We start from the raw sequence: 13,218 nt of genomic DNA on the forward strand, positions 1-13,218 counted from the left end.
GGTGTACGATGGTGTACCGAGAAAACAAGGTACGATTAAGAAGTCAGGAAAAACTGAACTACAGGAACTGCACCTACAGTTCCATGATAACTTTCATGAAAATTCTTCTGTACTAACAAATTAAGAATCCAAACTTAAGATAAACCCCCATGAGCTTATTTGGTCAAACCCTACTCTATTCTCCTCACCAAGGGTGCAGCACTAGGCAAAGAGGTCAACCCAATCAACAGCCCACTAATTGTTTTCTTAAAACACAATGATGCAATATGCCTGGTTCTGGACAGTTGTGCTACTCGTAAGGTACTATTACCTACCAGAAGAAGGCTGGAGAGCTTGGAGGAACAAAGTCTGTGGCTCTATAGAGTGAAGTACCTATCCAACAGTATCTTGAGAACATCATACTTGCAAATTCCTTAGGCAGCAGAATCAAGGCAATACACTGTTTTTCTATATGTAGTAGCAGCCAGAAACTGAAAGCTTTCCTTTGTGGTTCAAATGAGTATATGAGACCAGACAATGTCACATCTAGATCAGGTACTAGGAATGAAGCAAATAGAGATGACTTAGATGAGGTGTTAATAGGTACAACTGTTTAGGTGGAATACATTGATTTGTGCCTTGTTGAATATGGGGATAGCTATTAACTTGAAAAAGAAAATCAATTTTCTAAGAAATCAAATATAATATTTTTGGTATAAGTTATTATGCCAGAAGGCATACCACCCAACTAAAATAAGATCACTGTTATATGAAATTTAACATAACTTTAAACTAAGTTTCAGTTAAAATCCTTTAAACATTGGTGTAACTTATACTGACACTTCATAGTTACCTGAGGACTTCACAGTGAGGTGCTGTGCAAGTTGTGGAAAACCATGCTATATATAATGACTGTAGGACTGTAGGAAAGAAGGTTGGAGTTTAATGTTCTGTCAAAAGTGTGGAATATGAGATGTGATAAAAAAGTAATGGGAATGTTTGCTTTTCTAAAATAATATTTATTTATTCATCAACATCAACTTTTCCCCTTTAGTGTAACCTCCTCAGACATAACACACCTGTACCATCACTTTTTCCAGTCTTAGAAGCACTTCTGGAACTCACTTTTCATTATGGATTTTACATCATTCATCAAAAATAAAATGACACACACACACACACACACACACACGAGTGCTTAGTCTGGCAACTGAAGCAACCCTGCAAGCAGCAGCACAAGTACATGATGGGAGTGGCGACTGAGTGAGGGTCAGGAGGAGGCTAGGGTGGGGAGGGGGAGGGGGAGGGATAGTAGGGTGGGGGTTCAGGACAGTGAAATGCTGCTGTGGAGCACACTGGGACGAGGTGGAGTTATGTGCAGTTGGAAAGTTAGATAGATGGCAGGTTGGTTGGTTGGTTGGTTTGGGGAAGGAGACCAGACAGCGTGGTCATCGGTCTCATCGGATTAGGGAAGGATTGGGAAGGAAGTCGGCCGTGTCCTTTCAGAGGAACCATCCTGGCATTTGCCTGGAGTGATTTAGGGAAATCACGGAAAACCTAAATCAGGATGGCCGGATGCGAGATGGATGGCAGGGGAGAGGTGGGAGGGGGGTAGCCGAAAAGAAGTAAAAGACTCAGTGGAATGGTGGAATGAAGGCTTTTTAGTGCTGGAATGGGAAAAGGGAAGGGGCTCGATGGGTGAGGACAATGACTAACGAAGGTTGAGGACAGGAGAGTTACAGAAACATAGGATATATTGCAGGGAAAGTTCCCACCTGCGCAATTCAGAAAAGCTAGTGTTGGTGGGAAGGATCCATTTGGCACAGGCTGTGAAGCAGTCACTGAAATGAAGGGTATCTTGTTGGGCAGCATGCTCAGCAAAAGAGTGGTCCACTTGTTTCTTGGCCACAGCTTGTTGGAGTTTGTTAGTTGTCATGCCCACATAGAATGCAGCACAGTGGTTGCAACTGAGCTTGTAGATCACATGACTCATTTCACAGGTACCCCTGCCTTTGATGGGATAGGTGATGTTTGTGACCAGAATGGAGTAGGTGATGGTGGGAGGATGTATGGGATATGAGCCATGAGGTAAAGGATTTGGTGCAGGGGTTGTGTAGGGATGGACGAGTGTATTGTGTAGGTTCAGTGGATGGTGGTATACCACTGTGGGAGGGGTGGGAAGGATAGTGGGCAGGACATTTTTCATTTCAGGGCATGAAGAGAGGTAGTTTAAACCCTGGTGCAGAATATAATTCAATTGCTCCATTCCTGGGTGGTACTGAGTTATGAAGGGAATTCTCTTCTGTGGCTGGACAGTGAGACTTTGGGGGGTGGTGGGAAACTGGAAAGATAAGGCACAGGAGATTTGGTTTTGTACAAGGTTGGGAGGATAATTATGGTCCCTGAAAGATTCAGTGGGACCCTCGGTATATTTTGAGAGGGATCACTTGTCACTGCAGATGTGACGACCACAGATAGTTAGGCTTTATGGAATGGACTTTTTAGTATGGAACTGGTGGTAGCTATCCAAGTGGAGGAATTTCTGGTGGTTAGCAGGTCTGATATGGACAGAGGTACTGATGTAGCCATCTTTGAGGTGGAGGTCAACATCTAGGAAGGTGGCTTGTTGGGCTGAGTAGGACCAGGTGAATCAAATGGGGGAGAAACTGTAGAGGTTCTGGAGGAATATGGATAGGATGTCCTCATGATCGATCCAGATTGCAAAGATGTCATTAATGAATCTGAACCAGATGAGGGGTTTAGGATTATGGGTATTTAGGAAGGATCCTCTAGATGGCCCATGAAAAGGTTGGCAAAGGATGATCCCTTGCGGATGCCCTTAGCTGTACCCTGGATTTGTTTGTAAGTAATGCCTTCAAAGGAGAAGTAATTTTGGGTGATTATATAGTTGATCATGGCGACTAAGAATGAGGTTGTAGGTTTGAGATCCATCAGGCGTTAGGAAAGGTTGTGTTCAATAGTGGTAAGGCCATGGGCATCAGGGATATTAGTGTAAAGGGAGGTGGCACAAATAGTGACGAGCAGGGCAGCATGTGATAAAGGGACAGGAACTGTGGAGAGATGGTGGAGGAAATGGTTGGTATCTTTTATATAGGAGGGTAGGTTCCAGGTAATAGGTTGAAATTGTTGGTCTATGAGAGCAGAGATTCTCTCAGTGGGGGCACAGCAACCGACCACAATTGGGCCTCCTGGGTGGTTGGGTTTATGGACTGAACATCTTGTAAGAAGGTTTATGCAAACGTAGAAGCAGAAGCCATTGTTTGAGGATTTAAAAAATTCGTATATTTTAGGTTTCAGATTTTCAGAACACACTGGTTTCAGAGGAAGGCAGTGACACGCTTCCTCTAATAGGAAAGGAAGGAAGACTATGGTTCAATGACCCATCAATAATGAGATCACTAGAGGTGGAGTGAAGGCTGAGATAGGATAAAGATGGGAAATACAACAAGTTGTGTCCTATTTTAAAAGACAAAAATGTGCTCACTTAAAGACTTAGTCCGTTGAGATGCAATACTTTTATCAAAGTTATGTCAAAATTGTGTGTCTCTAGTATACAAAGTTTTGGATACTGTGTCTTACTTAACTTGCTGAATGGAGGCATATAAGAAGCAAACAATGTATGACCACATTATTAATATATTGTTTCAAAATAAAATACCTTTCATAACATAAACAATGGAAATATACATTACCTAAGGGCATGTATAATAGTTGACAATGACATAAACCCTGCTGCTACTGGCACTACAATCCCAACATACAGCAGTGAAATGACTGTGACAACAGGCAAACCATAGCTGCGAGCTGCCAGTGGAAACATCAGAAGTACTGCCAACATGCAACCTGAATGCAAATGGAAATTTACAGTTATCCAAACTTTAAAATTAACACTGTGTCTATAAAAGATTACCATAACTGTAGCCTTAGTAAAGAAAAAGGAAAGTCATATTTCGTCCTGTGTATGAAATTACAAGGTTCAAATAATGTGTGATAGAGAACATTCTAAAATTTCTTGATTTTTCAAGAAAATTTTCCATGATTTCTTTCCTTCCTCCAGCTTGTCCTGTACTATTTCCAACAAAATGCTCTTCTCCACCTGCATCTACATTATGTACACATCACCCAATTCATTTTACACACTACTTTTTCATCATGCTCTAGATACACTATTTCTATTTAGTTCAATGTCAATACTTCATGTTTTGTTTCTTTCTAAATATTTATACTTAATAGCCTTCCCAGCAAAAAATGAATCCAACATTATGAATCTCCGAGAAAAAAATCTGAGGCACTCACACCATGTCAGTCATTGTATACACCATTTTTTTGTACATTGGTTTTTGTTTCTTCTGAAAGCCAATGCTAATATTCTTTTACCCCAGTTCCACTATAAAAGTCTAAGTTCTTCATCACCAATTGTGGAAATGTGGCAAAGCCATTATTTTGACATTGTAGAACATTAAACTAATCCCTCAACAATACTTTCATTTGTATGACATGAATGTTATTTAACACAGTCTTTAGTTCAGTGGAAAGTTAAATTTTTTGTGTATTATTCGTAACTACTATAAAAAGTCTGTGGCAGTCTTGCTTCAACAGGCAGTATTTAGCTATATCTTTGAAAGCACAACTACTTCATTCTTTTGATGAATTTCTTATTGCTTTTATTTTTTGTTCCACATTGGAAAATAACACAGGCAAAGTAAATAAAGTAACAATATGCATTTGCAGAAGTTAATATCCTTCACAACTCATGACTTGTTACAGAAAAAATTACTTTTCACTCACTAATGTAATTGGATAACAATAACAGTTACTTGTCATTTTGAGAATATAAAAAGCCATCTCCTGGAGTTTGCACATAGATATAGATATAGTTTACAATGAAACACAAATTTCATGTTTGGTTACTTAACAACAATTTATTGTATCTATTTGGTTCATTTCAGTTTGTGTCAAAGATAACCTCAGTTATGAATCTAATAGGGTTTTTGAGAACTTTGTCGTGGGACAGGATTTCAACTAAGTTATGATATACAGAATGAAAAATTAAGTACCTTTGTTTCTGATGTGAGGTGAAGAATTGCCTCTGGCACACAACCAAAACTAGTTAATCACAAATATGTCTGAAGTGGTTCCAGTCAGATTTCAAGAACACAATTGCAGAAGCTTTACATAATCTTCTTTTGATATGAATTAAATGGTCTTTGTTTTATGGAAAAAATCATTATTGTACCAGAACTGATAAAGAAAAGCTGTGATTCCAAACTCTTATTACAGTGTGACAGAGAGGCTGTTACAAGGCATGTTCAGAAACTAAGTTTACTGTGACCACAATGGGCTGCAGTTTTTTGTTTTTGAGGGCTGGTCATGCTGAGTGGAGGAGGGTGATAACCTGAACAGAGGGAGCATCACAGGAACATGACAGTATGTAAACTCATGTTGCAGTGTCCAGTTGTATGAAAGATGTTGGAAAGAAATCCTGCCAAGTGCAAGCCACTTGATGTGATCTGCTTTCTACTCGCAGAAGGTATAATACCTACCAAAATTTTTCTGTTAATCAAAACAGTTTACAGAGAAGATGTTATGATCAGAATGAATGTGTTTAAGTGGTTTAGGAAGCTTAGTCAAGGCAGAACAAATTATTATGACAAAAAGAGAAAAGGAGACCTTTCATTTTGGCTAATGAGTTGGTGCAAAAATCAAGGAGACTGTTCATGTAGACCACCAAGAGACAGTGGGTGAAATTACTGCAAAGTTTTTACAAGTCTTACACAGGACACACAGAAACACTGGGATACAGGAACTGTACATGAATCCCAAAACAGCTGACAGAGCAGCAATAAGAAAAAGCCACTTGATGTGATCTGCTTTCTACTCGCAGAAGGTATAATATCTACCAAAATTTTTCTGTTAATCAAAACAGTTTACAGAGAGGATGTTATGATCAGAATGAGTGTGTTTAAGTGGTTTAGGAAGTGTAGTCAAGGCAGAACAAACGATTATGACAAAAAGAGGAATAGGAGACCAATAGTGCCTGCGAGTTCCTTGAGTGACTTGAAATGGAAGGTGAGAATTTTCTGAGCTCTACTGTGACTAGAGACGAAACATGGGTGGCTCATTAGACACCTGAGAACAAAAGACAGTTGTCACATGCTTCGAATCAATTCTCCACCTGCCAAAAATTCAAAACCACCATTTTGGGCAAGAAATCATGGCCTCATTGCTTTAGGGCTGAAAAGGCATCGTTTTGGTCGAATTTCTGCCTCAGTGAGAGACCATTAACACACAATGAAATTGTGAGACCCTAAACCAATGCAAAAGGAACTTTCAAAACAAAAGGAGCAGAATGCTGATGAGAGAAGGGTGCCTGTTGCACAACAACCTCCTTCCTCACACAGCTTAGTCACTAAGGCACTCTTGGACTCATTTGGTTGGGACGTTTTAAACCATCACCCATATTCCCCTAACTTAGCACCTTCAGATTATCATCTTTCCACTTCCCTGAAGCCACATATGAGTGGAATTAAATTTGGAAGCAATGAGTAGCTGCTGAACAAGGTTCTGACGTTAGGGAAGGAGCTGGTGGGAGAATTCTTCAAGGAGGGCATATAGAAACTTGAGTCCCAGTATACCACATGCATTGAACATGATGGCAATTATGTGGATAAATAGCCAGTAAGTATATGAACAATATTCTGTAATTTTTTCAACTACATTTTTTCTAAAAAATGTGAAAATCTAGTACACTTACTTTCTAACATAACTCATATATTAAATGTGATTTCAAACTTGGTACCACTGTGTCACAATAAGTCAGTTTAATTAATTATTTTTTATAAACATTAGCATTCATTTTACCATCACTCAAATGTCAAAACTAACGGTCCAAACTCAAATCGGGCAGTACATCAACACATTACGACAGAACTTCTGTCAATTTCACTATCATCAGAACCCAACTAAGTGAATATTATTTGTACCTTTGTGCAGGAATCTGTCAGATCCCAGCAAGTATATGTGTGAATCTTTATATACTGTCGTGTAACTCCATCTCTGTCCCCCCCCCCCCTCCACCCCCCCCAGCCACTCACCCATCCACACCACCCACATCCCAGTGATAGCACTATTTGCACCACTGTATGTGGCACACACAAATGTGTTTTTGTGTCCAGAAGCAGCACAATTATGAAAACTACCTGCTTCCAACAGTTTATTCTGTCTTTGTACCTGAGTTGCAATGGAAGTCATCTGAGAATGGTTTGTGACAATTTGTATGCACAGAGCACCTTGCATTAAATGTACCACAGTGATGATTTGGTTTAGTTTAGTGGTTACTTGAGGTTTACAGTTTACAATCATATTATTAATAATGGACATGGAAACATATAACTTCCGTGAAATTTCTCTTACACACTGCCTAAAGTTGAGAACTTCTACAATTATAAATTATTTCCATAACTCACTGTGACAGAGCAAATATGTATGATATAACACACTGTCTCTTCTTTCATATGAAGAAGCATAGGTTGAAGTTATAGTGAGTGTGCTTGTTAAGATTATTTATTTAAAATATACTACAGAAGATCCACAACAGCTTGGTTCCTCAGAGACATGCTCACAGCAACATATTGCCAAATACTTTCTGTTTTACCAATCCAAAGAATCCATTGCACTACGATAACGGAGATATAAAAACTCTGTAACACATATTTGACAATACACTTTGTATTTTTCTTTTTAATGTTAACATTTGCTCAAAAGAAAAATATAGAAGTAAGTATTGAATTTCAAATGGATTTAATCTTCTGCATTCCAAATCTGTCATACAGGATCTTAAGTGGGACCCTTTCCCATGGTCTGATTAGTAGATCAGCTAACTGGTTAGTCCCACCTATGCATTGTTTGGCCACAAGTCAACCCTAGAAGCAAACATACTCATTTTCTGCAATTTTCTTCCGTGACAATATTATGAAAAGGAAAGGTGCCACTCACCACACACACACACGCACACACACACACACACACACACACACACACACACACACACACACACAGACTGGAAAGATAAGGCACAGGAGATTTGTTTTTGTACAAGACTGGGAATAATTACAGTCTGTGAAGGCTTCAGTGAGACCCTCTTTCCAGTCTCCCACCACCTCCCAAAGTCCCTCCATCCAGCCACAAAGGAGCATTCCCCTTGTAACTCAGTACCACCCAGGATTGGAGCAACTGAATTACATTCTCTGCCAGGGTTTCCACTACCTCTCATTGTGCCCTGAAATGAGAAATGTCCTGTCCACCATCCTTCCCACCCCTCACCGTCCACAAAACCTACACAATATACTCGTCCATCCCAACAAAACCCCTGCTCCCAACCCCTTACCTCATGGTTCATACTCCTGTAATAGACCTAGATGCAAGACCTGTCCCATACATTCCCCCACCATCACCTACTCCAGTCCAATCACAAACATCAACTGTTCCATCAAAGGCAGGGCTACCTGTGAAACCAATCATGTGATCTACAAGCTAAACTGCAACCACTGTGCTGAATTCTATGTGTGCATGACTACCAACAAGCTGTCTGTCTGCATAAATGGCCACAGACAAACTGTGGCCAAGAGCACACTACCTCAACACAACATCCCTCATATCGATGATTGCTTCACAGCCTGTGGCACATGGATCCTTCCCAAGAAGACCAGTTTTTCTGAACTGCACAGGTTACATTCCTGTAACCCTGCTGGCTTCAACCTTCATTAATTACTGACCTCACCCATCCAGCTCCTTCCCTGTTCCCATTCCAGCACTACACAGCCCTCATTCCACCATCACACCCAGTGTTTTTACTTCTCTTCTTTTCCATTGCCCTCCCGCCCCCCCCCTTCTCCCCTGCCCATTGCCTAATCTGCAGCACTTCACTATTCACCACCCCTACCCTACTATCCCTCCCCCTACCCACCCCAGCCTCCTCCTTACCCCACCCAGTTGCCATTCCCATCACGCACTGGTGCTGCTGCTCGCAGTGTGGCTACAGTTGCCTGAGACTGCAGTTGTGTGTGTGTGTGTGTGTGTGTGTGTGTGTGTGTGTGTGTGTCATCTATTTTTGATGAAGGCCTTACTGGCTGAAAGCTAATTTGTGGCAGTCTTTTTGTTGTGCCTATCTGTGACTCTGACTCAGCATCTCCGCTATATGGTGAGTGGCAACTTCTTTCCTTTTCATGATATTGTTACATTCCATCCTGGATTTTCCATTGTTTGATTTTCTTCCATGAGGCACATTAATTTTGCAAAATCTGTGCACCACTTGGATGCTCAACTAATGCTCAAGTATTATTCAGGAACTTTTTGAATGGCCTCCAGCCACTGAATTTTGTGGCTAGACTACAAAGCTTTAGTATATGAGCTTGAATCCTTTTCCCTGGTGGTAGGAATTCCAACCATGTAAACACAGTCTCCATTGGTCATCAGTTCTGGTTTCTTCTTTTTGCATTTGCATCTTTGATTCTCACCTAATACAGGACCTTCTCTTGAATTTGATTTGTATCCAAATCTTCTTCCTCTTCACTTAACCTTCTCTTCTCTTGTCAAGGCTGACATTTTTTGATTCCTTTTTATCATCAGAAGTCTGATTAGGCTGACTCTGTCAGATGGTTTTATCACAGTCAAGTTCAAAATTAAGTAACACTGATGTGCAGATTGCATACAACTACAGAGTTAAATTTTACATTGTGACTTAGTAGAACCTTGTTCCGAGATGGAATTGAGACCCAAAGCCATCTCTGTCATTCACGAACCACTTGGATGCCCAAGCACAGCCTTTCTGTCAAACTTTGAACAGAAATTCTTGTTCACACGTGCACAACATTCTTTTTCAAAGATTCTCAGGTGATTCAGATTATCTACTGTTTGTTCATGCCACAATCCATAAGGAAGTTTGTTTTCAATAGAAGACTTCCCAAAGTGATTCAGGAGGTTTGTAGCAATACCATACACTTCTGCCCACAGTTCTTTTGACAGTTTTACTAGAGTTCAACATAGAATACACACACCCCACAATTATGTGGTTTTCTCTTTCTGCAAGACCATTTTGCTGTGGTGTGTATATTGGAGCAACTTACCTTCTTTTCAATTTAACAGTATTCTGTCAAGTGTCTAGGGACTTTTGGGTACATAACATATCTAATTATGTACTGTTGTTGTTGTTGTTGTTGTGGTCTTCAGTCCTGAGACTCGTTTGATGCAGCTCTCCATGCTACTCTATCCTGTGCAAGCTTCTTCATCTCCCAGTACTTACTGCAACCCACATCCTTCTGAATCTGCTTAGTGTATTCATCTCTTGGTCTCCCTCTATGATTTTTACCCTCCACACTGCCCTCCAATACTAAATTTGTGATCCCTTGATGCCTCAGAACATGTCCTATTAACTGGTCCCTTCTTTTTGTCATGTTGTGCCACATACTCCTCTTCTCCCCAATTTTATTCAATACCTCCTCATTAGTTATGTGATCTACCCATCTAATCTTCAGCATTCTTCTGTAGCACCACATTTCGAAAGCTTCTATTCTCTTCTTGTCCAAACTATTTATCGTCCATGTTTCACTTCCATACATGGCTACACTCCACACAAATACTTTCAGAAACGACTTCCTGAGACTTAAATCTATACTCAATGTTAACAAATTTCTCTTCTTCAGAAACGCTTTCCTTGCCATTGCCAGTCTACATTTTATACCTTCTCTACTTTGACCATCATCAGTTATTTTGCTCCTAATCCAATTCCCTCAGCATCACCTGACTTAATTCGACCACATTCCATTATCCTCGTTTTGCTTTTGTTGATGTTCATCTTATATCCTCCTTTCAAGACACTGTCAATTCCGTTCAACTGCTCTTCCAAGTCCTTTGCTGTCTCTGACAGAATTACAATGTCATCAGCGAACCTCAAAGTTTTTATTTCTTCTCCATGGATTTTAATACCTACTCCGAATTTTTCTTTTGGTTTCTTTACTGCTTGATCAATATACAGATTGAATAACATCGGGGAGAGGCTACAACCCTGTCTCACTCCCTTCCCAACCACTGCTTCCCTTTCGTGTCCCTCAACTCTTATAACTGCCATCTGGTTTCTGTACAAATTGTAAATAGCCTTTTGCTCCCTGTATTTTACCCCTGCCACCTTTAGAATTTGAAAGAGAGTATTTCAGTCAACATTGTCAAAAGCTTTCTCTAAGTCTACAAATGCTAGAAATGTAGGTTTGCTTTTCCTTAATTTTTCTTCTAAGATAAGTCATAAGGTCAGTATTGCCTCACGTGTTCCAACATTTCTACGGAATCTAAACTGATCTTCCCCGAGGTCGGCTTCTACCAGTTTTTCCATTTGTCTGTAAAGTATTCGCATTAGTATTTTGCAGCTGTGACTTATTAAACTGATAGTTCGGTAATTTTCACATCTGTCAACACCTGCTTTCTTCGGGATTGGAATTATTATATTCTTCTTGAAGTCTGAGGGTATTTCGCCTGTCTTGTATATCTTGCTCACCAGATGGTAGAGTTTTGTCAGGACTGGCTCTCCCAAGGCCATCAGTAGTTCTAATGGAATATTGTCTATTCCTGGGGCCTTGTTTCGACCCAGGTCTTTCAGTGCTCTGTCAAACTCATCACGCAGTATCGTATCTCCCATTTCATCTACATCCTCTTCCATTTCCATAATATTGTCCTCAAGTACATCGCCCTTGTATAGACCCTCTATATACTCCTTCCACCTTTATGCTTTCCCTTCTTTGCTTAGAACTGGGTTTCCATCTGAGCTCTTGATATTCATACAAGTCGTTCTCTTTTCTCCAAAGGTCTCTTTAATTTTCCTGTAGGCAGTATCTATCTTACCCCTAGTGAGATAAGCCTCTACATCCTTACATTTGTCCTCTAGCCATCCCTGCTTAGCCATTTTGCACTTCCTGTCAATCTCATTTTTGAGACGTCTGTATTCCTTTTTGCCTGCTTCATTTACTGCATTTTTATATTTTCTCCTTTCATCAATTAAGTTCAATATTTCTTCTGTTACCCAAGGAGTTCTACTAGCCCTCGTCTTTTTACCAACTTGATCCTCTGCTGCCTTCGCTACTTCATCCCTCAGAGCTACCCATTCTTCTTCTACTGTATTTCTTTCCCCCATTCCTATCAATTGTTCCCTTATGCTCTCCCTGAAACTCTGTACAACCTCTGGTTCTTTCAGTTTATCCAGGTCCCATCTCCTTGAATTCCCACCTTTTTGCAGTTTTTTTCAGCTTTAATCTACAGTTCATAATCAATAGATTGTGGTCAGAGTCCACATCTGCCCCTGGAAATGTCTTACAATTTAAAACCTGGTTCCTAAATCTCTGTCTTACCATTATATAATCTATATGATACCTTCTAGTATCTCCAGGATTCTTCCATGTATACAACCTTCTTTCATGTACTATGCATTTAAAAAGACAGTTTTCAGAAAATATTTTTATGGTGGGAGAAGCAATATTTTTATTCTTGACTGTATAAGTAAAAAGTAGGCCTCCATTGCAGTTTTCTCGATAATGATTGTATTGTCAAGGTACTCAATTAACACATGCTTATCTTAATGTTTGCTCAGATGTTTACTAATTTGTCAGGTATATATGCTGCAAAATTATTTCTATTTTCTGCTTTATATATTCCATATTTATCAATTATCAAACATGATATTTTATATAAAATGTATACAATCGTGAGGGAATGTTACAGTCAGTGTTCATAACAACTAAAAAATCAAGTTACCTGCAGTAGCATGTCTATTTTCTAGTGGGTGTAAGGCAGCACGATATCTGTGTGGATTTCCTACCATGGTGTCTGAAATAGAAACAGAAAAATCACTGATAATAACTCCATAACTTTAAACAATTTTGTTGTTAAGAATAATAGTAAAATGTTCTTGATGCTTTAGGTAATAAAGTAACTTTACTTAGAAAGAAGGTTCACTACAGTAATATGAGACTTTTAATTTCCAAAAGTCAGACAATGCATACAGTTGTAAAATTAGGAGACATCTCTTGCTCTTTACTTTCCAACTATCTTAACAGGAATTAGTATTTAATTAAAGTTTATCTGGAGTCAACATCAAATACAATTCCAGTCACAGTAAGTTGCAATTAGAACCAGTATTTCATTCATAATGAAATTATGACTATTGAAAGAAATAGA

General features: G+C 39.5%; 1 protein-coding gene across 3 annotated transcripts in view; it reads right to left on the reverse strand.

Annotated features, from left to right (window-relative positions):
* The window catches only part of LOC126168725 (uncharacterized), a 70,626-nt gene that overhangs the window by 31,500 nt on the left and 25,908 nt on the right, over positions 1-13,218 (reverse strand). For all 3 annotated transcript variants that reach the window (XM_049920581.1, XM_049920583.1, XM_049920582.1), the window contains 2 exons: positions 12,796-12,867; positions 3,693-3,843 (listed from right to left, as the gene is read on the reverse strand). In XM_049920581.1, the coding sequence (XP_049776538.1) occupies positions 3,693-3,843; positions 12,796-12,867 (223 nt within the window). The remainder of the gene's footprint in view (positions 1-3,692; positions 3,844-12,795; positions 12,868-13,218) is intronic.

This window comes from Schistocerca cancellata, chromosome 1, assembly GCF_023864275.1.
Source record: "Schistocerca cancellata isolate TAMUIC-IGC-003103 chromosome 1, iqSchCanc2.1, whole genome shotgun sequence".
Taxonomy (NCBI): domain Eukaryota; kingdom Metazoa; phylum Arthropoda; class Insecta; order Orthoptera; family Acrididae; genus Schistocerca; species Schistocerca cancellata.